Genomic DNA, 23,823 nt, shown 5'->3' on the forward strand with positions numbered 1-23,823 from the left:
AGAGAGAGAGAGAGAGACAGAGAGAGAGGGAGAGAGACAGAGAGAGAGAGGGAGAGAGACAGAGAGAGAGAGAGAGAGAAAGAGAGGGAGAGAGAGAGGGAGAGAGAGAGAGAGAGAGAGAGGGAGAGAGACAGAGAGAGAGAGAGAGAGAGAGAGAGACAGAGAGAGAGAGGGAGAGACAGAGAGAGAGAGAGAGACAGAGAGAGAGGGAGAGAGACAGAGAGAGAGAGAGAGACAGAGAGAGAGAGGGAGAGACAGAGAGAGAAGGGAAGGTGGAGAGCCCGGAGAAGAAAGAAAAGACCAAAACGTCTTCCTGTGAATGTTGTTGTCTTAAAGAATCAAAAATCCGATCTGATGTTTCATCCTTGGCAGGGATCCAATCTCTGTGCTCCGTGTGCAACCGCGCCGCGCGCTCGCAGGACGTAACCCCCGCTGAGTGTCTGCATGGCGTTAATTAAGCCGAGCTGCAGCGCCCTCAAAGCTGGCAGTCGTTTCCCCCCTGAGCTACATGCTAACGCTAACACCAGGCCAGAGAGGCTAACAAACTCCCATCAGCCCCTGGGACAGAGACACACCCGACCACATCTCATCTCAGAGTTAAAGGACCAATCAGCCAAACGATTAGACTGCAGTACCCATTTTAAACACTAGGGGGGGAGTGACAGACTGCTCCTTTAATGTTTATCAGCTCTTTAAGTCTGCAGAAGATGAAATGTAAGAACAGACTCTGAGCATGTTTATCTGTCGGACGCAGTCCAGAACTTCTAGTCAGTGTGCTGTGTTCAAAACCAGTGGGACTGTGTGCTGTCATGGCAACACACAGGGAAAAAAAAAAAAAAAAGGATGACGCAGCGATGGAGCAGATAAGGAGCCGAAGCAGGTGGATCAGCGTTTTTCAGTCTGTGGGTTTTAATCTCAGAGAACACCAGAAAATCCAACTCTCGGGTTCTTATCTCCCCCCCCCCGTCTGATCAAACAGGAAGTAGATTTCCTCTGCAGGGACGCAGAAAGACAACAATACAACACATCCAATGTCCAGCGTAGAGCTAGAGTACATAGATCATCACATTTCAGATGTTTCATGTCATCACCAACATGTTAAAGTCTCACAGGCTTCCTGCAACAAGCAGCCGCACACATCCAAAGCTCCACGCGAGGCAGGCGGTCCAAATATAGAACCGCGGGATGATAAGAGACGAGCCGAGCTGTCAGGAGGGGAAGATGGTCCAAAGCCAAAAATGTTCCCTCCAGGCGCTGCGGCGGTGACGGCACTCAGAGCAGCTCCAGGGACCAGCCAGTGACCTCCAAGCTTTTTCGGGTGACAACTCAGAGGGAAGTAAAGAGCGGCGAGACTTCAGCAGAGTTTCAAGGAGAGATGAGCAAGCTTCAAAAATAAGTTTGGCCCCGGCGTCCTCTGGGCACCGAGAGGAGGCTCTCTGATCAGACTCTGGCAGGGTGTCGGCTCCTGAGCTCTGGGGAGCGAGCCGGCGGCGAGGAGGAGGATCACAAGAAGAGAGAGAGAGAGAGAAGACAACAGAAGTGCAGGAGCTTGTGAAACACACGAAGAGGCCGGGGGGGCGAAGTCGAGCTCACTGGGCACATTGATTTTCTGCAGCTTCGTCCTTCCAGCTGCTGCGTTCAGGACAAAACTTACTTTCATTTTCTCTCTTTCAAACAAACTCAGGGAACATTTTTATACTTTCTCTTCATCTGAAATATGAATGTGGGTTTTGTTTTTTTTCCTGCAGCTCTTCGACACGTCGTGCCTCCGATATTCACCATGTTTGTATGTTGTTTTATATCATATATAATGTCATGTATGTCCTGCGTCATGTGACACTGCATGAGGTCGTGGTCTTGGTCTCGTCTCGGTCCAGATCCCTAAAGGTCTTGGTCTCGACTCGGTCCAGATCCCTAAAGGTTTTGGTCTTGACTCGGTCCAGATCCCTAAAGGTCTTGGTCTTGACTCGGTCCAGATCCCTAAAGGTCTTGGTCTTGACTCGGTCCAGATCCCTAAATGTCTTGGTCTCGTCTCGGTCCAGATCCCTAAAGGTCTTGGTCTTGACTCGGTCGAGATCCCTAAAGGTCTTGGTCTCATCTCGGTCCAGATCCCTAAAGGTCTTGGTCTCGTCTCGGTCCAGATCCCTAAAGGTCTTGGTCTCGACTCGGTCCAGATCCCTAAAGGTTTTGGTCTTGACTCGGTCCAGATCCCTAAAGGTCTTGGTCTTGACTCGGTCCAGATCCCTAAAGGTCTTGGTCTTGTCTCGGTCCAGATCCAGATTCCTGTGGGCTCGAATCAATCTTCAGTCTTCAAACCTTTATTGGTGTCCAATAAAAAAGATCAGACTGAACGAGACTCCTCCCCTTTTTTCTTATTTTGAACCCCAAACATATTTAACTTAACAACCTGCTACTTTGCGTTTATGGATTTAATAACCACAGGAGGAAGTGAATCTGAATCTATTGTTGATATTTTAATAGTTTTTTGAAATGATTAAATGTTTTTTTTCAGCAGACAAATGAAACAAGGTTTTTGTTTACTGAGGCCTGAAACAAAACTAACAGGAAAAACAAAGCTGCACTTTTAAATCTCTTCAACACATTTAAAAAAAGAAAAATCTCCCACGCAGTCTGACCAGGTGTGTGTGTGTATGTGTGTGTGTGTGTGTGTGTTATTGTCTCATATCAGTGGGGGGACGTCGGAGTCGTCCACGAACCCTTCAGAGGACTCGCTGGGACTCGAGGTCGGGGGCGGAGCCTCCCTGAAGGCTTCCAGCGGACCCTGTCTGCTGCTCGGGTGTTTGGTGACGATGTTGGCGAGGTCGACGGCGGTGCTCTTGCTGGGATCCACCTCCAGCCTCTGGGGGGCGCTGTTGTCCCTGCAGAGTATAGCATGGATCAGCAGCGTTCAGGTCTTAAAGGGTTAAAGGACACAGACTATAAATATCTTAAACTTTATGCTTCAGCTTCTATATGAAACAATCCTTCGCACACGGAGGCGCCAGAGGAGCCGTGACATCACAGACGAGCCGTGACATCACAGACGAGCCGTGACATCACAGACGTCATCTCTCTCTCTCTCTCTGCAGCTGTGGTGACTCGCTGTGCGACCTGAAACACGACGGGAAGGACTCGAGCTGAACGCTTCAGTGTGAGCTGTTTCAGGATGAGGACACGGAATCATCTCCGGGGTGAAGACGCGGCGTTAACACGCCATCGATCTCGCCGTGAAGTCATCACTTCCATCCCCACTACGAAGAAGTCGTTTATTTTAACGATTAATCAATGTGAGAGTTTTCAGCCTCCGGCCTCCGACCACACAGTGGGACGAGTGGTGAGCGCTGAATGGTCTGAAAATCATCTCCAGGGATCCCATCATTACTGTGTGTGTGTGTGTGTGTGTGTGTGTGTGTGTGTGTGTGTGTGTGAGTGTGTGTGTGTGTGAGTGTGTGTGTGTGTGTGTGTGTGTGTGTGTTCTTGTTTTTCTCAGACTGGGTGGACTTGAACAGCATTGTGTCTTTACTGTAATAAGAAGGAAAACACCTCTCTGTGAAAGAATTAATAGCTCCCATTCATAATTTCCTTTTCATCCCCCTGTTACCGTGGCAACCTCACCAGGGACAGTGTCTGAGCGAGTAACACGCCCGTGCACACAAGTCGGTTATTTTTCTATATTAATGTTCTTGGTCTCGACTCGGTCCAGATCCCTAAAGGTCTTGGTCTCATCTCGGTCCAGATCCCTAAAGTTCTTGGTCTCGTCTCGGTCCAGATCCATATGGTCTTGGTCTCGTCTCGGTCCAGATACCTAAAGGTCTTGGTCTCATCTCGGTCCAGATCCCTAAAGGTCTTGGTCTTGACTCAGTCCAGATCCCTAAAGGTATTGGTCTTGTCTTGGTCCAGATCCCTAAAGTTCTTGGTCTCGTCTCGGTCCAGATCCATATGGTCTTGGTCTCGACTCGGTCCAGATCCCTAAAGGTTTTGGTCTCGACTCGGTCCAGATCCCTAAAGGTTTTGGTCTTGACTCGGTCCAGATCCCTAAAGGTCTTGGTCTTGACTCGGTCCAGATCCCTAAAGGTTTTGGTCTTGACTCGGTCCAGATCCCTATAGGTATTGGTCTTGTCTTGGTCCAGATCCCTAAAGTTCTTGGTCTCGTCTCGGTCCAGATCCATATGGTCTTGGTCTCGACTCGGTCCAGATCCCTATAGGTCTTGGTCTTGACTCAGTCCAGATCCCTAAAGGTCTTGGTCTTGACTCGGTCCAGATCCCTATAGGTCTTGGTCTCGTCTCGGTCCAGATCCCTAAAGGTCTTGGTCTTGACTCGGTCCAGATCCCTAAAGGTCTTGGTCTCGTCTCGGTCCAGATCCATATGGTCTTGGTCTCGACTCGGTCCAGATCCCTAAAGGTTTTGGTCTTGACTCAGTCCAGATCCCTAAAGGTCTTGGTCTTGACTCGGTCCAGATCCCTATAGGTCTTGGTCTCGTCTCGGTCCAGATCCCTAAAGGTCTTGGTCTTGACTCGGTCCAGATCCCTAAAGGTCTTGGTCTCGTCTCGGTCCAGATCCATATGGTCTTGGTCTCGACTCGGTCCAGATCCCTAAAGGTCTTGGTCTTGACTCGGTCCAGATACCTAAAGGTCCTGGTCTGGTCTGGGTCTTGGCTCACTCTGGTCTCGGGTTTCTCTTGGCCTCTTGTTAGTGTGAACCTGAACACAACACTTCCCAGCTGATGCGGTCTCAGTTCCCTCTAATGGACTCTTGTGAGTCCCTCATGATTTAATGATGCAGAATGAAAGCCTGCAGCAAACACAGACTCTCATCAGGTCGTTTGACCCGTAACAAACATCTTTAAGACTCCTGGAACCGGTCGAACCAAAGTTTGTTTAGAAAGAACAAGTATTGGAATTCCAGGGCGGCTGATGTTTCAATCCGGCCGCGCCGCGGTGCCTGTTGTAGGCGTCTGAGGTGGGATGTGAGGAATAAAAAGGTGCTGATTTTCCTGGAAGTAAACCTGGCAATTACAATTCAATCTCCAGCCCAGCAGCTGACAGTAAACAGCAGCAGGACACCGGAGGAGGAGCCCCTTCATTACTCGCTGCATTCTGACACTTGTTTATTGAGAGGGGAATAAAGCTGCCAGAGGACGCACACAACACATTTATATATATATACTGTACTGTCGGCACACTGCTACATACAGTCCCGTCCTTATTCACTGCAGTGATTCACTCTGCTGCAGGTAATTTACCAGCTCGGCCACAGAAAATGGGAAAGTAATTTATCACATTTTGTTGCTGAGAGAAGAAGCAGGTGTCTATTTTTAGATCGGTCGAGAAGAACGGACAGTGTGTCCATAGAGCTCTATGTTAAAATGTCCAACTTTACAGCTGCAGTTCCTCCAGTGTCCACTAGAGTCTGTCTCCTGCAGTGAGTCAGTCTCCATAGAGCTCTATGTGAAAATGTCCAACGTTACAGCTGCAGTTCCTCCAGTGTCCACTAGAGTCTGTCTCCTGCAGTGAGTCAGTCTCCATAGAGCTCTATGTTAAAATGTCCAACTTTACAGCTGCAGTTCTTCCAGTGTCCACTAGAGTCTGTCCCCTGCAGTGAGTCAGTCTCCATAGAGCTCTATGTTAAAATGACCAACTTTACAGCTGCAGTTCCTCCAGTGTCCACTAGAGTCTGTCTCCTGCAGTGAGTCAGTCTCCATAGAGCTCTATGTTAAAATGTCCATCTTTACAGCTGCAGTTCCTCCAGTGTCCACTAGAGTCTGTCTCCTGCAGTGAGTCAGTCTCCATAGAGCTCTATGTTAAAATGTCCAACTTTACAGCTGCAGTTCCTCCAGTGTCCACTAGAGTCTGTCCCCTGCAGTGAGTCAGTCTCCATAGAGCTCTATGTTAAAATGTCCAACTTTACAGCTGCAGTTCCTCCAGTGTCCACTAGAGTCTGTCTCCTGCTGTGAGTCAGTCTCCATAGAGCTCTATGTTAAAATGTCCAACTTTACAGCTGCAGTTCCTCCAGTGTCCACTAGAGTCTGTCTCCTGCAGTGAGTCAGTCTCCATAGAGCCCAAAGGAGCAACATGTCACTCTGACACCTGGTGACACCATGCATGCTAACGTCAGAGCGGGCGAGGTGAACGAGGGATTACTGTGACTAAGCTCTTATGAGCTCATTGACGGGGAACATGTGTAATTGAGTTGTAATCGGCTGCGGTAACAACATCAGCAGGTTCTGTGTGTTTGAGGCCGCTGATCCGGAGAAGATTAGGTTTGTAGTGGAAGAGATTCAGAGACGGATAAGAACCAGACTAAACACGTCACACGGCGTGATCTGAACGACCTGATGCGTTTAGCTTCTCGCGCAACATGCAGATCAACTGAACTGCATGTTTGCTGTTAATCTTAAAGTATTAAACTGAAATTATCTTTAAGCATGTGGTTTGGACTGTGGGAGGAAGCCGGAGTACCAGAAGAGAACCCACGCATGCACGGGGGGGGCGGTCCCAGACACGAAACCAGGAACCTTCTCGCTGTGAGGCAACAACGTGCAGCGCCGAACAACAATCCAAAACAAGATTTTAAAATCTAGAAAAGCAGATTCTTATTCCTTATTCACAAAGCCGAATGTTTGATTCTAAGTCATGCAGTGTGTGAGGGCCGCTGTATTAATGACCCATAATGCAACAGGCCTTTTCAGAGGCTGGTCTAAGTTTAGCTCAAACACTAATCTTGATTACGGCTGAAGCTAAAGCTAACGTTCAGCACTCCTGTAACGTGAGATGGATGGACTCATTAGTCCCGGCCTCCTCTATAATAACGACCTCCCCGGTTAGGAAGTCTTCCTGTAATGGCCCGCTGCTCGTCATACCTGAGAGGTAATGAGGTGTGTGTGTGTGCATCGAGCTGCGATCCACACCACATCATCAGCAGCAGACTAATAACGCTCCGTGCTGCCGTATCGATAAGGTCATCTGCTGGACGGCGTGCAGCCGGGCTGACGTCGGGGTCAGGACGCCGGGGTGAAGGAGGTTCATAAAAGAGTTGTTGTTTTGCATGTGTGGATAATCCAATCAGTCCCCAGAGGGCACCAGGGGCCTCATGCATTATGATCTATCTGCAGACTGTATGTGGCCCTTCAGAGGCTGAGATAGACCCCGGAGTCCTGAGTGTTAAAGACGTGATAAAGTCCTCACTTTAACTGCAGAGTGGGCTCAACATTCAGCTGGATCAACCAATGAGACGACTGGGGAGGAAAACGATGGTCGTGGATCTACCCCGCCATTTGAACGTCAATGTATCAACACTCATTCCTGCCGCAAGCGTCCAACCGTTAATGCAACACGAGTTTAGCGAGATTATTGAGGCGCTACGGAGGAGATGCAACGAAACATCGAAGCTGAGGACTTCTCTCCTCCAGAGCCAAGACCACGGCGGGCCACAGCTGCACCAGTTTGAACCGTTAGCATAGCCGTGGGGGGGGGAGGGGCGTCTCTACTCTGAATGGTCGACGCTTCCCCCTCGAGGATTTGAATGTTACGTCTTCAACATTTTTAAAGTCTGTGTAAAGATGTTTACGTAGAGGTTTGACGCCGTCCTGTGAAATTCTTGGTTTCATGTTGGGGAATCGTTGCAGCGCCCTCTGCAGACTCATCCTGGAATTACTCCAACACACGTTTACTTCCTGATCTGAAACTTTACCCACATTCAGTTTGAGCATCCAGACCTCTCGGGACCTGAACTCATCCGAACGTTTGAGATTATGTTTCGTTACTGAATTCACACCTCGCCCGCCTTAGGTCATCCTCTTCCACAGTCAGTCACTGCCTTCAGATCCACTTCCCCCCAACGCTGGAGGTCAAGTGTAGAGTCTGTGAGTTGGCCTTGGGTCAAAGGTCGTGCCTCATCATGTTTGAATGATGCAGCTCGCCGCGGCGCCGCAGCATCTTAGCGTTTTAATGGGATGTTTAATTTGAGAGAAGAGGATACCGGGGGCTCTTTAAAGTGTTTGATGGGGGCCGGCTGAAGGACGAGAGGGTCATAAAAATGCTAATGATGACGACGGTGCGATGACGAGGCGCCTCCGGGCAGCTCGGTGACGACGCTCTGCGTACTGATGGGTCGGCGCTGAGAGGTGAAGCAGCAGCGGTCTAAACGACGCCTCACGGAGACAGGTTGACTCCACTGCACGAAGGAGAGGTGCCGAAAATGAGTCGTGATGAAAATCAACCAGTTCAAGAAACTGTTTTTATTTTGTGTCGAGCACGAACGAAGAATCAGACCATGTGACCGACATGCAAACGTACGACATGAGACCCAGAGACGTTTCTGCTGCTTCCTCTCTGCTCAGTTATAGTTTCACCTTCTTGGATCCACAGCTTGTGTTTCTTTGATTTCGAGCGGAGTTTCACATCATGACTGACGTGGTCACAGAAGGAGAAGCTAAAATGGTTGTTCCCCCCCCCCGTCTGCTTCACTGATTCAGAGCTACGTCTCGGTTCATACTCTGGGGTTTAAGAATAGACACGATCCTCCTCAGGACTCAGAATATGACCGAGCAGCAGCGAGAGAAGCAGTGCCAGGAGCGAGCGGAGTATGAGTAACCCCCCCCTCCCTCTTCCCCCCCCAGGTACTGTATAAAGCTGCAGCTGTGGTCAAGGTTATCAGTAGCCGGTGTGTAGTCATTAGCAGGGGGAGCGCTGCATTCAACACGGCTGATAAAATGAATCATGCAGAGCGTTTAATATACAACATTCATGTGTAATTGGGACAACAGGGACCAGATAAGCCAGAGGCATTAGAATATGTTCCACTCGACTCAAGGCCGAGCAAAGACTAAGACCAGGGCCGATGGAGACCAACACTTGACTCTGATAAACACACCGCTGCCCGCAGGCTGCAGCTCTGCTCTTTACACCTCATCTGGATTTTAAACCGCCCATAAAGTCACAGCGAGGTGGTTTCACAGCCAGCAGCTCACATTTCACTTTTAAATCAATCTGTGCGATTCTCCCAAATCCACTCGACTCCCCGCAGTTTGATGAGTCAGCTGACGTCGTTTTTAAAAACGTCACCTGCCTCCAACGCGACCGAAAGAAAAAACTCCAGCTGCAGTAACCAAGTTCAAACTGTAGAGGCCAGTATTCAAACCACATGAGCCCCGTTTCCACCGAGCGGTCCGGTTCGGTTCGTCTCGGTACGGCGTGCATTTTGCAGCGATTCCCAAATAACCAGGTTAAGGCTAACTTCCGTTGGGATGCCAAGAACGTCGAGCCGACCTGAAAAGATGGAGCTAAACGTTCTTGTAATAAAGAGTCACATGACAGTGACAGAGGAGATGAACTGCTGGATGTCTCCAGCGTTGGTTTTGTTTGTGTAGCATTTTTCTCCTTTGTTGAATTTATTAGTTAGCGGTTAGCTGCTATCATGTGACGCTATTACGTAGCTGACATGGCTATTAGCATCCGGCTTACACGCCGCCTACCACATAGGGCACGGGTGGCTGTGGAAACACAAATGGGATCAGACTGCTGTGTGGAAACGGGGCTATACTCAAATATGAATAGATGCTACCCCGACTATTAGTTTGCCGTTAGCAACAAACGAAAACACATCAGTACGGATATGATATTATTTTGATGTCTGTATCATGAGGTTTTGCTGCTGCAGTGAGATTGACCTTTTGTTGTCCTCAGACGAGCTGCTGTTCCTGGTTTGAGACCTTCTGGGTGGACGAGTGACTTTGACTTCACCTTCAGCCTGAAAACAAACAAACAATCATCAGAGCGACCTTGTTACCTGTGCAAACATCTTCCACACTTCCACTCAGGGAACTTTTTCCACTGAACGCTCTGCTGCAGGATGTAAGAGACACCATATGGAGGGTAAGTGGCAGCAGCTCTGACTCTGCAGCATCAGCATCTGTCTCTCTCTCTTTATAGCCGCCGTAAAGAGCTCGCTCATTACGCCTCACAGATCAAAACGCCACGTCCCCGTTGGCAGGACTAAATAATCACAGCACACAGCCTGAAGTTCAGCAGGAACATGTTGTGGTTGAACAGACTGGCTCAGATGGACGTTCGTCCCCGGACTTACCCGCGGCATGCTGACGAGCAGGTGTCCGGTGGTTTGGGACCTCTGAGCCGCCGAGCTGTCGGGCTTCACTTCAGCAGGCAGGACTATCTGAAATATCTGCAAAGTAAATTATTCACAACTTTAATTAGAAAGATTAATGCGCTGATCTGGCACGGCTGCCGTCCCGCTGTGTCAAATGACTTTAATCATTAGTGGAGCTTAATATAGGTACACTGACCAGAATAGCTGTGAACGAGAACATTCGCAATCAATCACTGCTGCAAACTCTGACGTGGAAACCAAAATCACCCGTGTGGGGGGAAGGTGGGAAATTCATTTCTCAATCAACCTTTCTTTTATTCAGGAGGCGATTAAGGGGGAAACCGCGTTCACAGCGGGCTGGCGAAGGAAAACGCCCGACTCCCTGCAGCTGTCAGAAAGAAATGCTGATTTGATGAACACGCCTAAGCGATGGCTCCGGCGCTCAATTCCCCTCCGGCTCCCCCCTTAAACAAGATCTTATTTAAGGAGAGATTTAGGAGGCCTGAGTTGATGGATCACGGTGTAAATCACACCAACTGTCCAATCAGGCTCGCACCCGGGCATAATAAAACCAACCATAAACATGAGAAGAGCTTGAAGTGACATGGAGGACTCTTAAGGACTGCAGCTCTCTAAACCTGTAGAGCTCCGAAAACAAACCAATATAACACCTGTCAGATTACTGCGCTGTGTTCTGAGGCTTTAAGGCTCTGCTTGGAGGAGATTAAAACCCTCCACCTTCTTTTCTCTGCAGCTGAGTGGACAGCCAGGAGTCCAACGTACAAACACACAAACAGGCTGACTTTATCAAACGCTTTCTAAATCCCCTAACAGGTTTGATTGGATCGTGGCAGCTCGATGAGTCAGGGAGAGGATCAGCAGGTTTACCTCTACCTCAGATTAGACCTCCTGTATTTTCAGTTAATCTTCCACACTCTAAACATCTGCGTTATTGTGGGTGCGGTGTAAGATGACAAGCAGATCCAATCCTTCCTTCAGGAGAAGAAATCAGAGGGTGAATAGAAACGCTGAATGTTCCTCTCTTTGCAGATAAATCTAAAGATTATGAGTCGTCTTTTTATTGAACCTGACGTGGACTCTTTGGCTGATCAGCTTTGGATTTACAGCGGCAGACTCGGCCTTTATGAGGAGCGTCTGGAGTTCAGGGAGGGATGGGACTTTACAGCGGCTGTGATAAACGTGTCGGCACGTCACAGTCTGAAACAGATGTGATGACACGGCAGCTTCTGACAGCCCTTTTTTTAGTCTCTGGAAATCGGACTTTTTATCCGTCGCACTGCAGTCTGCAGCGACTCGCCAACGAGCAGCGTGTCCTTGAACTTACAGCAGGTCGCATCACGCCAAACCGTGGACCCAACGGTACGACAGGAGAGCTGCTGAACAACACGATTAAGAGAATCATAAACATGAGAAGAGCTCATGCATTAATTCGCATGTCAAAAATGATAGGAACGTCGGCTCTGAGTGACGGAAGGATTGTGCAGCTTTTGCGCCTGTGTGAGGCAGAAACACACACAAAGGGTTAAATGCTCCCTTAACTGCACCTGTGTCATATTTAATGAGCCACCGGGGGAAATGTGCCTCTTTCCATGCAGATGAGCGTCATTACAAAAAGTGTAAGAATCCCAACACCAGCGCACATTTAGAGTGAAAAAACGAGCGTCTGCTGAGAGTTGGCGGTAACTGCGCCGCAGTATTTTTAAGCGTCGACTTGCTCAGACTTTCCAAAACAATTCCACCTTGAAGTCTTTTAATATAGAAGAAGATATCCGTAATCACATTTTCACACTCTGACACTAAGACATGCTTACACACACACACACGGGCTGGAAAACACACACGTGCACAGACAGCGAGAGAGTGCAGACATTCAGACACACACTCTTCACTCTGAGGACGTGTTTGTGTCTGCATGCTTCATGAATCAGAGCGTGACATGCAGCAGACAGCGGGAGAAAACGAAGCACAGTCCCTGCTTAGGGAATCCGACCCTCAGCGTTTCTCCGCACAAACATCCGTAAATGTTTCTGTGTGATGGAGGGAAGTTTCCTCGCTGTGCTCTGACCTATAAACCCGAGGCTTCAAAATGAGACGTGGACGTGGATGTGTGCTGCTGCCCTTTAGGAAGTAAAGAACCTTGAATTAATGCATCCTTTGGAAAGTTCAGAGAGAGCAGAACAAAAGTGAGCGGATGAAAAACTTGTTTTGTCTGATCCTAAAGGTTACCAACTGCTTTTTATAAAAATCTGCCCTCAGCGTACCTTCCCTTTGACGCTCACTCTGACGTACATCGGCTGAATGTCCACGTCCATCAGAGAGGTGTCCATGTGTCTGTGAGGACAGAGAGGGGAGAGAGCGTGTGGAGCTCCATGTTAACGTCTGTGACAACATGCAGAGGGGGCAGTGGAACTGCTTCAGATAGAAGTGATTGTACCCGAGCTAAAAAGCCTCTGCATGTTTCTAATAAGCTCCAGCAGCAGAAAGCTGCTCAAACTAGGATCAATGTTGGAGATGAAACATGGAGAGAGGTTAGAACGCAGAAAGCTTTACAGACCCATGCAGAGCTGGCTAAACACTGAAGCTACAGTGTCCACCACATGCAGAGCTGGCTAAACACTGAAGCTACAGTGTCCACCACATGCAGAGCTGGCTAAACACTGAAGCTACAGTGTCCACCACATGCAGAGCTGGCTAAACACTGAAGCTACAGTGTCTCTACATGCAGAGCTGGCTAAACACTGAAGCTACAGTGTCCACCACATGCTGACCTGTGTAAGAGGAGGGGGGGAGACAGCTCTCTGTGATGATTAGAGTTTAGACTGCAGTACTTATTTTAAACACTAGGAGCTACATGCTGCGTCTTTAATGTAATTACATGTTTCCAGATGTTAGATGTGACTCAGGTTAAGAGAACATTTTAAATATTAAAGATGTAAAATGTAAAAAAAAGCATTCGGCCGTATGATGAACAAGTCAAACTTGTAGTGGCTCATGGTACGTACCTGTACACTGCCAGGTCTAAGACGATTGTGTTGTTGTCTTCGTCTTCAGTCAGAGAGAAGTCCAGTCTGTAAACACACACACACACACACACACACACACACACACACACACACACACACACACACACACACACACACACACACACACACACACACACACACACACACACACACACACACACACAGACTCGTAAATATGTTCAGCCTGAGGCGGGTCGAAGGCCTCGACCTCCCATCGCACTGAATACTTTCCCACTGTGTCCTGTTGTATCGGGTGCTCGCTGCACTTCTCTAAAAGAATATTATGGTCGTCTGGTAGCAGCGTGTGGTTATCTCACAGTGTGACAGGTCTGTTAACGCCGTGACTTCCTGTCCCGTCTACTAAATCACATGACAGGAGAAGAGCCCAGAGCTGAGCGTGTCCTCAGATCAGATCACAAATGAAATCAGCCGCGATTTGAGGCCTCGACCTCCGCGGCCTCGGAGGGGCGGGGGCATCAGAACCCGAAGGCTGATAATAAAGCAATCACACCTGCTGGCTTTCTTTTTTCTTTTTTTGTCCGGCTGAGGCGTGTGGTCACTTCCAGGAGGAAGTAATAAAAGGAGGTCGTTTTCTTTATTGTTCTGATCCGACGGCAGATCGAAGCAGCTGATTGTTCTGTCGTCGCTCCGAACTAAACTACAACCAATCACCTTCTTTTGTGTCGACGGCTGCAGCAGCGTGCGGTCTCAATCGTAGCAGGTTAAAAAAAAAAACAACAACGTTGCTGAGATGTGTCGAGAGAATCATCGTTTTGTTACAGATCGTGTTTGGAGTTTGTTTTTGTTTACTTCGGCTCGTTGACGTTCATGACTCGTCCGTCCGCCGTGATCAGCGTCCTCGGGGCCTTCGGCTTCTTCTCTTTATCTCTGCAGATAAACAAGGAAGCATTAGTGTGTGTGTGTGTGTGTGTGTGTGTGTGTGTGTGTGTGTGTGTGTGTGTGTGTGTGTGTGCACGCAGGACAACAGGTGACAGATAGAGAGTTATGAAGACTTGGGTGAAGGAGAGAGCAGCTTCTCTTCTCAGACCGTCTTTAAAGACACACACACACACACACACACACACACACACACACACACACACACACACACACACACACACACACACACACACACACACACACACACACACACACACACACACACACACACACACACACACACACACACAGAAAACAAAGAGAATCTATTGTCTAATCTAACTTAAATATGATCCTAAAGGGAGAGAGAGGGTGTGTGTCCCCGCTCAGACTCATCACAGGTGTCCAATAACAACATGAAGGCAGCATCCTTGAGTCCAGCAGATTGAAGGTTCCTCGGACACGCGGTGGCAGATTTACAGCTGGAGGAGGTGGTGACTGCTGACCCTCCGCAGAGCGCCGAAACACTCGCCCCGCTCATTTATCTGCTGCTCAGCGGGCTTAATGGACCCACGTGTGTGTGTGTGTGTGTGTGTGTGTGTGTGTGTCCGTCACAGCCTGCCGCGTGCAGCGAGTGGAGCGACTGGTTTATAGCAGGCGACCGTTCATCAGAGGAGGCGTTCCTCATAAACCAAATCATGTCAGACTTTCATTATCTAACCGCTCGTTTAGATTAAAGATTAACCTCTGAACCAATCACAAGCTTCCATTGATTTAGACTTTAACCAGCATCAGTGTGAGTGTGTGTGTGTGTGAGTGTGTGTGAGGGGAAACACATGTTGACATTGCTTAATTTTCACGAGTATTGTATTTTTCTGTTTCTAATGATCGTTGGTGGTTAAGGTCGAGGAGCTGCTTGTGATTGGACGTCACCGCTCTGAGCAGAAGACCGGGTGTCATGAGAGGAGTGCATTTCCATCCAGAGATCCCATCATTTGTTGTCATATTTCCTGGGGGGGGGGGAGGGGGGGGGGCTCCTCCCTCGGCGCTGCACAGTCTTTTTTTGTGTCTTTTTATTTGACAGGTCGTCTGTTAAAGCGCTGAGTCATGGGGACATCAGCGGTGACAGCTCCTCTGCTGCTGCTCAGAGACAGAGCTGAGGACGATGTGTTCAGACAGCTCTCTGCATCCACAGAACTTCAACCAGCGCCTTCTGCAGAGCCTCAGTGTGGACCCCATCCACCCTGAAACCATCAACGCAGAAAGTTACAGCGTCAAAGGTGAATTCTCCTGATTACATCCTGCTGCCGTCTTTCTGCAGGAGAGACAACCTGCAGAAGAGACAACCTGCAGGAGAGACAACCTGCAGGAGAGACAACCTGCAGGAGAGACAACCTGCAGGAGAAACAACCTGCAGGAGAGACAACCTGCAGGAGAGACAACCTGCAGGAGGGACAACCTGCAGGAGAGACAACCTGCAGGAGAGACAACCTGCAGGAGAGACAACCTGCAGGAGAGACAACCTGCAGGAGAAACAACCTGCAGGAGAGACAACCTGCAGGAGAGACAACCTGCAGGAGAGACAACCTGCAGGAGAGACAACCTGCAGGAGAAACAACCTGCAGGAGAGACAACCTGCAGGAGAGACAACCTGCAGGAGAGACAACCTGCAGGAGAAACAACCTGCAGGAGAGACAACCTGCAGGAGAAACAACCTGCAGGAGAAACAACCTGCAGGAGAGACAACCTGCAGGAGAGACAACCTGCAGGAGAGACAACCTGCAGGAGAGACAACCTGCAGGAGAGACAACCTGCAGGAGCTCTCAATCTGAAACGATCTGCACGTGTGCACAGAGCAGTTTATCATGTGATTAAAATCTTTATTTAAACATGATCTCACGTAGGATCCTGTCTGTCTCCTCCCTGCAGTCATCCATCAGCCCGTCAGCGTCCCTCCACCTTATTAAAGCCACGCTGAGTTTGTGTCGTGCACGCTGCTCGTCTCCTGTTTGACCCCTAATCGCAAACTTCCACCTCAGGAGCCGAAAAAAAAATCCTCCGTCTTCCCTGACAATCCAGTGACTGCATGAGTGCGTGCATCAAGTCGGTGAAGTGTGACAGCCACGCGCGAGGGCGAGACGGTAAAAAGGCTGATTTTCTGCTCGGACGGCGTGCAGGACGGCGTGCAGGCCGGGGACGTTCCTGTGACTTCTCAGAACAGAAGGGTTTCATCGAGCTGCACAGGGAGAAGAGCAGTGAAAGTGCTGAACGAGCTCGGCGCCGAGGTGTCCTGTGGGCGGGGCATTGAACACCTTTACGTTTGAGAGGTTTAATAATGGGAGCCAGCAGGAAGCCCCTCCCCTCCCCCCCCGTCACAGCGGCCTCGGACAGAGATGAAGCCCCTCGCTGACCCTGGAGCCTCAGCAGGTCTGGACCAGCAGAGGAGGACACACGTATCATTAATGCTGGATGTATTACATGTCAGATTTATGTGGACGCCCCCACGTCCATGAAGACCTGAGGACGCCCCCACATGCATGAAGACCTGAGGACGCCCCCACATGCATGAAGACCTGAGGACGCCCCCACGTCCATGAAGACCTGAGGACGCCCCCACGTCCATGAAGACCTGAGGACGCCGCCGTGCAGGAACCCTCTCAGACCTTCAGCAGGCTTCAAACCTGTGACAACGGTAAAAAGCATCAGAGGGAGGAGTCCTAAAGGAGCAATACGTAACTCCCCTAGTGTTTAAAATGGGTACTGCAGTCTAACTTCTAATTCTCCTTTAAAGCAGAAAATGTTTAATGTTCGACTTGACTGATCGTGTGTGTGTGTGTGTGTGTGTGTGACAGGAAGCGCTGTGAGAAGACGACGTGCAACACACACACACAGCCAATTAACGCCCCGGCACGCGGGTCACCTTAAGGGTGAGCTCTAATTAGTGGCATGGAGGGATAATGAATTAGGCTTTAACGAATGCTTCGTCGACTCCAGCAGCCCGACTTCAAGCTGATTGGCTGAGGAGGCCAGCGAGCACATGTTTAAAACTATGATGAGGATCATCACATGACAGATGGTCACATCCATCCTGTGTGAACATCGTCCCTCACAGGAAACAAGAAGCGACATCACTTCCTGTTTCTGTCCTGTCGGCTCTTTTATGGAGACAGCTGTGCTCCCTTCTCTCTGGAGGTTTGAGAACAATCAGCATTCTGAGTCCTCAAACTACAGCAGACACGATCGTCAGCATCTATTGTGCCCTGAAGCTCTTCGTCCTAAATGCTCCATTCCTGTCTCCTACATGTCACCGCTGACGCGTGTGTGAAGGCAGCGTCACGCACACATACGTGTTTTTGTGTAATGTTTCAAAGGAAGAGATCCACTCTCTCTCTCTCTGTGTGAATGTGTGTGTGTGAGTCCTGACTGTCTACAGTGAGGGAGAAGCTGGAGTCCTGCTGGCTGTGTTGTTGTCAGAGCTGTGTTTACATGGCTCCTCCCCTTGTGTATAAAAGCTGTTTGAGTCAAGAAGAAGAAGAAGAACATACTCACTGATAGATCATTCTGTGTCAGTGTACATGAAGCTAGCAGCTAACTAAAGAGCGCTAACATTAGCATGCTAACACAACGATGCAGGACACAGGTGATTTAAGCTACCAGCTAGCTAAAGAGCACTAACATTAGCATGCTAACACAACGATGCAGCACACAGGTGATTTAAGCTACCAGCTAACTAAAGAGCGCTAACATTAGCATGCTAGCACAACGATGCAGGACACAGGTGACTGAAGCTACCAGCTAACTAAAGAGCGCCAACATTAGCATGCTAGCACAACGATGCAGCACACAGGTGACTGAAGCTACCAGCTAACTAAAGAGCGCTAACATTAGCATGCTAACACAACGATGCAGCACACAGGTGACTGAAGCTACCAGCTAACTAAAGAGCGCTAACATTAGCATGCTAACACAACGATGCAGCACACAGGTGACTGAAGCTACCAGCTAACTAAATGGCGCTAACATTAGCATGCTAACACAACGATGCAGCACACAGGTGACTGAAGTTACCAGCTAACTAAAGAGCGCTAACATTAGCATGCTAACACAACAATGCAGCACACAGGTGAATCGCTGCAGGATGATGGAGGCGTCATCAATCAGAAGTTTGTTTTGTTCTCATTTGGGAGCTCAGGTGCGACATCTACTGGATGGAAAAGTTACATTCTTCCTTTGAAAAGAGAAGTTTGTCAACTGTCTCAAAACCAAAGTTTTTAATCAGCACCTTCAGCTGCCTGTCATACAACAAGATTATTGTGAACAAGTTTATTTCTTCTCTAATTTCTACGATCCCCACATGTCCTGCATGACCGCCTCCCCACAGGAAATAAATAGAAAGAGCTGAGACGCCATGTTCTGTCAGAACCAGTGGAGCCGTACGGATAGGGTGAACTTCTGTCATTTTTAGGATGTTTTGCTTGGAAGAACTCATTTAAGTTTTTCACCAAACTTCTGCAGAGTTTTTTTCAGAATAATTATTCGGTTTTTTTCTACTGAGATATTTTTCCCGGACCAACTTCTGTCTTGGCGTGGATTTCTCTGATCCGACAGAGTCCTGAAAAAAAAAAAAAAACACTCAAAGAAATGTGAAAGACCAAAAAGAAGAAGTGTTCAGACGACGTCCAGCTCGGTGACAGACGCTGAGAATCCTTCAGGGTGATTGGTCTCCTCCAGCTCATCGACGGACGTCAGTAGTCACACACGTCGTCCTGTTACAGTACAGATAGTTCCCAGCTGCTGTCGTGACCCTGAACGCGTCTCATTAACCCGACAGATGAAGCTGTGAGCCGGCCTCAGTTAACTGTCACAACATGAACGTTATTGTTGCTGTCGGACTGAAAACAAACCACCTGACCCGGGGTCGATGAAGCGGCTCTGATTGATTTTTTCTCCCCCGGGTGATCGAACGTTTCCTTAAATGACCGGTAACAGCAGCACTTCACTAACCATCGAAACATTGCAAACATACTCCACATTGATTTCTCCTCTTCACATGAAGGAGAAACATGTTCTGACCTTCTCCTGAACAAACAGACTCCACGCCGTTGTCCATGACAGAGCAGCAGGGGGCGCTGTGACGATCTCTGAAGTTAAGCCTTTCATACTCAGACCATTAAAAAGGGGGTGCAGAGGGGTTAAAAATGCTTCTTATTTGCTTCCCAGTTTTCTCTCTGTGCATAACTTGAATTTCCCTCGGGATCAATAAAGTATCTATCTATCTATCTATAAACAACAACAAATAATGGAGGAGGAGTTTCACCTCTCTGTAGTTTTTAAAAAAAGAATCCAATCATCTGTCTGAGAGAAAAGTTTCCCCCCACGAAGGAAAACAAAATGTGTGGAGTGAGCGGGCTCTAACTGAGTCTGTCCACTGATTGGACCAGCTTCAGCACCGTGATGGTTGATGTAACAGTGACACCCGGTGGCTGAAACGTTGAACTACAACATGTCGGTTGAATTCATGGATTTCAGCCCGCGTTACCTCGAGTGATCCTGCATGCCGTGTTAGAGAGGGTAAACTATGGAAGTGTGTGTGTGTGTCTGTGTGTGTGTGTGTGTGTGTGTGTGTGTGTGTGTGTGTGTGTGTGCGCACATCCACACTTCAGAGCCCCAGTTGGCCCACCTCAGGCAAAAAAAAAAGTGTAAAAACAATAAAAACAGAAGGACGTGAAATCTGAGATTAAGCGAACGTGTTAAAATGTTTATATTTGTTTGTTTGTTTGTTTGTTTGTTTGTGTAAATAAAGAACAACAGAATCACAGCATGTAGAGTTTTGAATCTCGGGGTGTGTCGTGTGTTTTCATGCAGGTGTTGAAAGCTGCTCTGAGCTCGTACTTGCAGGTCTGTGTTGATCTGTGACAGTCAGCAGCACTCACGTCTCCTTGGCCTTCTTCTTCTCCTGCAGGTGGCGGTGAGCCTCCAGGCGAGATTCAGGGGTGAACGAACACGGCGTGTGCCAGAACTCTCTGTCTAGCTGCTCTTCGTCCAGGTCAGAGGTCATCTTCTCCTCCACCTCCTGGTTCTCCTGGTTCTCCTTGTTCTCGTCTGACGCCGGACTGCAGAGACAGAAAACTTCGTCATAAAGAAACGTCAGGGTGAATATTTTTTACTACTGCAGCAGAGGAGGTGATATCGTCCTACACTTCCCATGATGCAACACAGCGCTCCTTCATCCCTGATGGAAGACTTCAAGCTAACGGAGAGAGGAGGTTTTGTACTCACGCGGTGTTGTTGATGTCCGTGTACCAGCGTCCATCACTTCCTGCTCTCCTCTCCGTGCTTCCTCTCTCGTCTCCTGCAGCCTTCCTGAGCGCCTCCTCTCTCTCCCTCACTCTCCTCTGCAGGTACTCCCTCTCCTGCTCCCAGACCCTCCTCCTCGCCTCCTCCAGTCCCTGAGACGCTCCGATGCGCTCCGACCGGCTGATCTCCGTCCCGTCCAGGAACTGAAGGAGGAGGAGTCACACCTTTAAACGTCACGTTTGTCACACACTTAGACCGCCGTCTGAGCCCGTGTGCTGATTGGCTACCTTGAGCTGCGGCAGTGATGCCACCACATACTGCCTGTAGCCTTCGAACTCGGTGCAGGGGTTCCCCACCAGAAACAGCTCTGCGAGGTGGATGTTGTGCTGCAGGGACTCCACGCTGCTCAGACGACCCACAAAGTTCACCGTCAGGTCGAGCTTCAGGAGATTCTCGCAGCCTGAAGACGGCGAGGAGAGAAAGAAGAACGTTTCAGGCCCTCGAGTTTCAGACATGCTCACTTCCTGATTTGACCCTGCTGTTAAAAATGTTTCTGCGAGCACTCGAGCTGATCGCTGATCGTTTTCAGAAAGGCGCCGTTGACGTCACCGGCGCTCTTTTCCAACATGTGACCTTCCCCCTGTATTTGAGCCTCCTACAGATCGTGTCATCCTCTTTGCTCCGAGTCGGCCGAGGTAAAAAAACGCCCAGTCATAAACAGACTGTTGCCATGGAGACAGGACGGTCTCCTCTCAGGGCCTTTCGCTGGGTATTTAACTGATCTGCTTCAGTGCTCGCAGTCACGACATCATCCTGATCCAAAACTTCTGCAAACTGACCTTGGAGGTTTTCGATGACTTCGATGTTGTTCAGAGCCAGATTTAAATACTCCAGCTTCTTCAGGCGGCCCAGGTTCTCTGGAGATTAAAGAGGTGCAGCGGAGGAGGAGAAGAACTTCAGGTTTTGAGCTGTGTGGTTTGGAGGTGTGTTTGTAGGGAGGCGTGTGGAGGTCTCACCTATCCTGGGGATGAGGTTGTTCTGCAGGTACAGGATCTTCAGGTCTCGGCACCAGCGGCCGATGTGCTCGATCCTCTCGATGTCCTGCTGATGAAGAGACACTTCCTCCAGGGAGGAGATCTCGCCCTCGTTGTGCTCGGCCCGCCCTCGGACCATCTCCTCTGTGACTGGACGAACACAACGGTACTCTCTTAAAGCCACGTGAGGCGGTTTGGTTCACGACGGTTCACACTCATCATGCTTCTATTTTCAGAATTATCTAGAAAACCCGACAGGATGTTCAAACATGGCACGTTATGTGATCGTCCTTCGTTAGCGTTGTTGGACAGGAAGTGACGATTCTTTAGACCAATCGATGCAGTGTGTCGAGCGACGTCCTTAAGGATCGGATCGGTACGTTTGAATGTCGGTATGGATGCTGTTTTTATTTACATGTACGGTGTGAGCTTTAACACGTAGTATTTGTTTTTTCTCATATAAGTCAATATAGTGACTAAAGCACAGTTCAGAGTAAAGCTGATAATCCTCTCCTGCAGTTATCACATTTTGTTCCTTAACATTTTTAAATATGTTCAGTCTTGTGCCTAAATTGTATTAATATTTAATATGTGATATTGATTTGTGGATCCCTTTCACCTGTCTCCTCTCTGACATGAGTTACACCTCCTCTGTCTTCTTTATCTGATAGTAGAGATCACATTTATAATTTAATATGGAGAGAGTAAATAAAGCTGCACTAACACCATCTGTCATGTTTCTGTTTTATCTTAATTTCTTTTATCTAAGTTTCTGGGTAGCAGGCTAGCAGCAGTGAAAGCTACCTGAGGTCACAGTAACATGTTTTAATAAAGACTAGGCTTCTTTTATGAACAAACACGATATGCTTGATTATTTTAATTAGATTAACATAACCGCTGTTGACGTTAATTATCCCCAAGAGAGCTAAAACATCCCAAATAATTTGGTTTAATCGCGAACCAGTTTACCGGTGTTACGGTGTGAATGGTGACCGTGGTATCTGGAGACTTCCTGCCGAGTGAGTCGTGTGTCGTAGTTACAACAGGAAGTGTCCCGACTCTATTTTAAAATATATGTCTGATAAATAATAAATAAAGAGACAATCGTTGGAACACTTTCCCTCTTTGAACCACGTCGCTGCTACAGCTACAGACGCATTCGGCTTAGAGTCACCAATCAGCACGGTCACCATTTAAACCGTAACACCGGAATGTGAAAGAACTTTTAAAAGGTTTTTAACTTCTTAAAATACACAGCTGTCACTTTGAACACAAAGTTAAACGGATACTTTGAACCTCAGTGTTTACTGGCAGCTTTAAACACGCAGTTAAATGTAGTAGTTTTTTTTTTTTAAAGGGTTTTCGTTTTTTAACTCACTGTAAACCATCGTCCTCCGTGTTGTCAGCCGTTACCATAGAAACCAACCTGGTGCTGCGTTCACGCGCCGTAGGGAAATCACAACTCATTCTGCACCTACAGATCTGATGTGGAAGCCGTGGAAGCTAATTTCCGCCAGTAAAACAATTCACAATCTCACAATTCAAACATTTAATCTCATAAATTTGTTATTTTCTATTAATTTTAACTTTTTATCTCACTAATTTGATATTTGATGTCATAATTTTGACTTTTTACACAAGTCTTAGGCTACTTTCTTAATTTCCACTTTTTAACAAAACTGATTAAATATCTGATAATTATGAACTTAAACTCATTCTTTATTCTGGAATCTGGACATTCGTTATGAAGTAATTATAAACTTATATAATGTAAAATTGACTTATTATCCCATTATTTCTCATTTTTAAACCAAATTATTGTGTACTATCTCATTATTGTGACTTTTGATATTGTACCTCCAACTTCCTGTCTCATAATGTTGGTTATTTGTCTCACAATTTGGACATTTATCTCACACTTACAGCTTGCTATCTTTTCATAAAAAAATTCTTTCTCAAAATTTCACCTGTTTTAGTCACATAAGCTTAAATATTTTAGAATAAATGTCATGTCAAACTGCTTGATGTCTCAAAGCAGGAAAATAGAGAGAAAATCAATCCTAATAAGAGATAAGAAAAGATAACTTTATTAATCCCCAATGGGGAAATTCTGGCGTTGCAGCAGCAGCAGCACAGATTCAAAAAAAAGTCCAAAACAGAAGAAAATAGTATCAAATACAATTCTAAAATTAAAACCGCAAGCGGTGATGAAGGGACCGCAGCACCCCGCGCATGTCGGCGTGTGTCGCGACCGCAAGAGTGCAACCGCTGGCGTGAAGCCGCGACATGTGGCCAAGCAGCAGGCCTTACAGTCATCAATGGTTAAGAAAATGGGTTGTGTAGAGACATCAAAGTGTGATGGTACGCCGTGGCCACGCCCCTTGACAAAATAACGTGCAGAGCACAACGAGAGATCTTCAACATGTCTAGAACACACTAAGATTGAGTTTGCGATGATCGGATA

General features: G+C 48.0%; 1 protein-coding gene across 2 annotated transcripts; it reads right to left on the minus strand.

Moving 5' to 3' along the window:
- Nucleotides 1-2,552: 2,552 nt before the first annotated feature.
- dnaaf11 (dynein axonemal assembly factor 11) lies at nucleotides 2,553-22,822 on the minus strand. Of its 2 annotated transcripts, XM_079347311.1 has the most exons (12): nucleotides 22,738-22,822; nucleotides 21,342-21,509; nucleotides 21,165-21,242; nucleotides 20,613-20,785; nucleotides 20,308-20,528; nucleotides 19,962-20,141; nucleotides 13,960-14,037; nucleotides 13,129-13,194; nucleotides 12,388-12,457; nucleotides 10,085-10,180; nucleotides 9,669-9,748; nucleotides 2,556-2,879 (listed from the first exon to the last, which is right to left on the minus strand). In XM_079347311.1, exons 1-12 carry the CDS (start codon nucleotides 22,745-22,747, stop codon nucleotides 2,681-2,683), a joined length of 1,419 nt encoding a protein of 472 aa, XP_079203437.1. In that variant the 5' UTR covers nucleotides 22,748-22,822; the 3' UTR covers nucleotides 2,556-2,680. The 2 variants fall into 2 exon arrangements, with proteins under 2 accessions (XP_079203438.1, XP_079203437.1); XM_079347312.1 differs by lacking the exons at nucleotides 21,165-21,242; nucleotides 21,342-21,509 and having other exon boundaries at nucleotides 2,553-2,879; nucleotides 22,738-22,806.
- Between the last annotated feature and the right edge of the window lie 1,001 nt (nucleotides 22,823-23,823).

The sequence above is a fragment of the Symphodus melops genome, assembly GCF_947650265.1.
Source record: "Symphodus melops genome assembly, chromosome: 7".
NCBI classification, from domain to species: Eukaryota; Metazoa; Chordata; class Actinopteri; order Labriformes; family Labridae; genus Symphodus; species Symphodus melops.

What these genes read in the sequence shown, in the direction of transcription:
- dnaaf11 (XM_079347311.1), bottom strand. An exon ending in ATGAACGTCAACGAGCCGAA is followed by an intron (nt 13,195 to 13,959) that starts GTAAACAAAAAC and finishes GTGTGTTTACAG; the next exon opens with ACTGGACTTCTCTCTGACTG. An exon ending in TGCTCGTCAGCATGCCGCGG is followed by an intron (nt 9,749 to 10,084) that starts GTAAGTCCGGGG and finishes GTTTGTTTTCAG; the next exon opens with GCTGAAGGTGAAGTCAAAGT.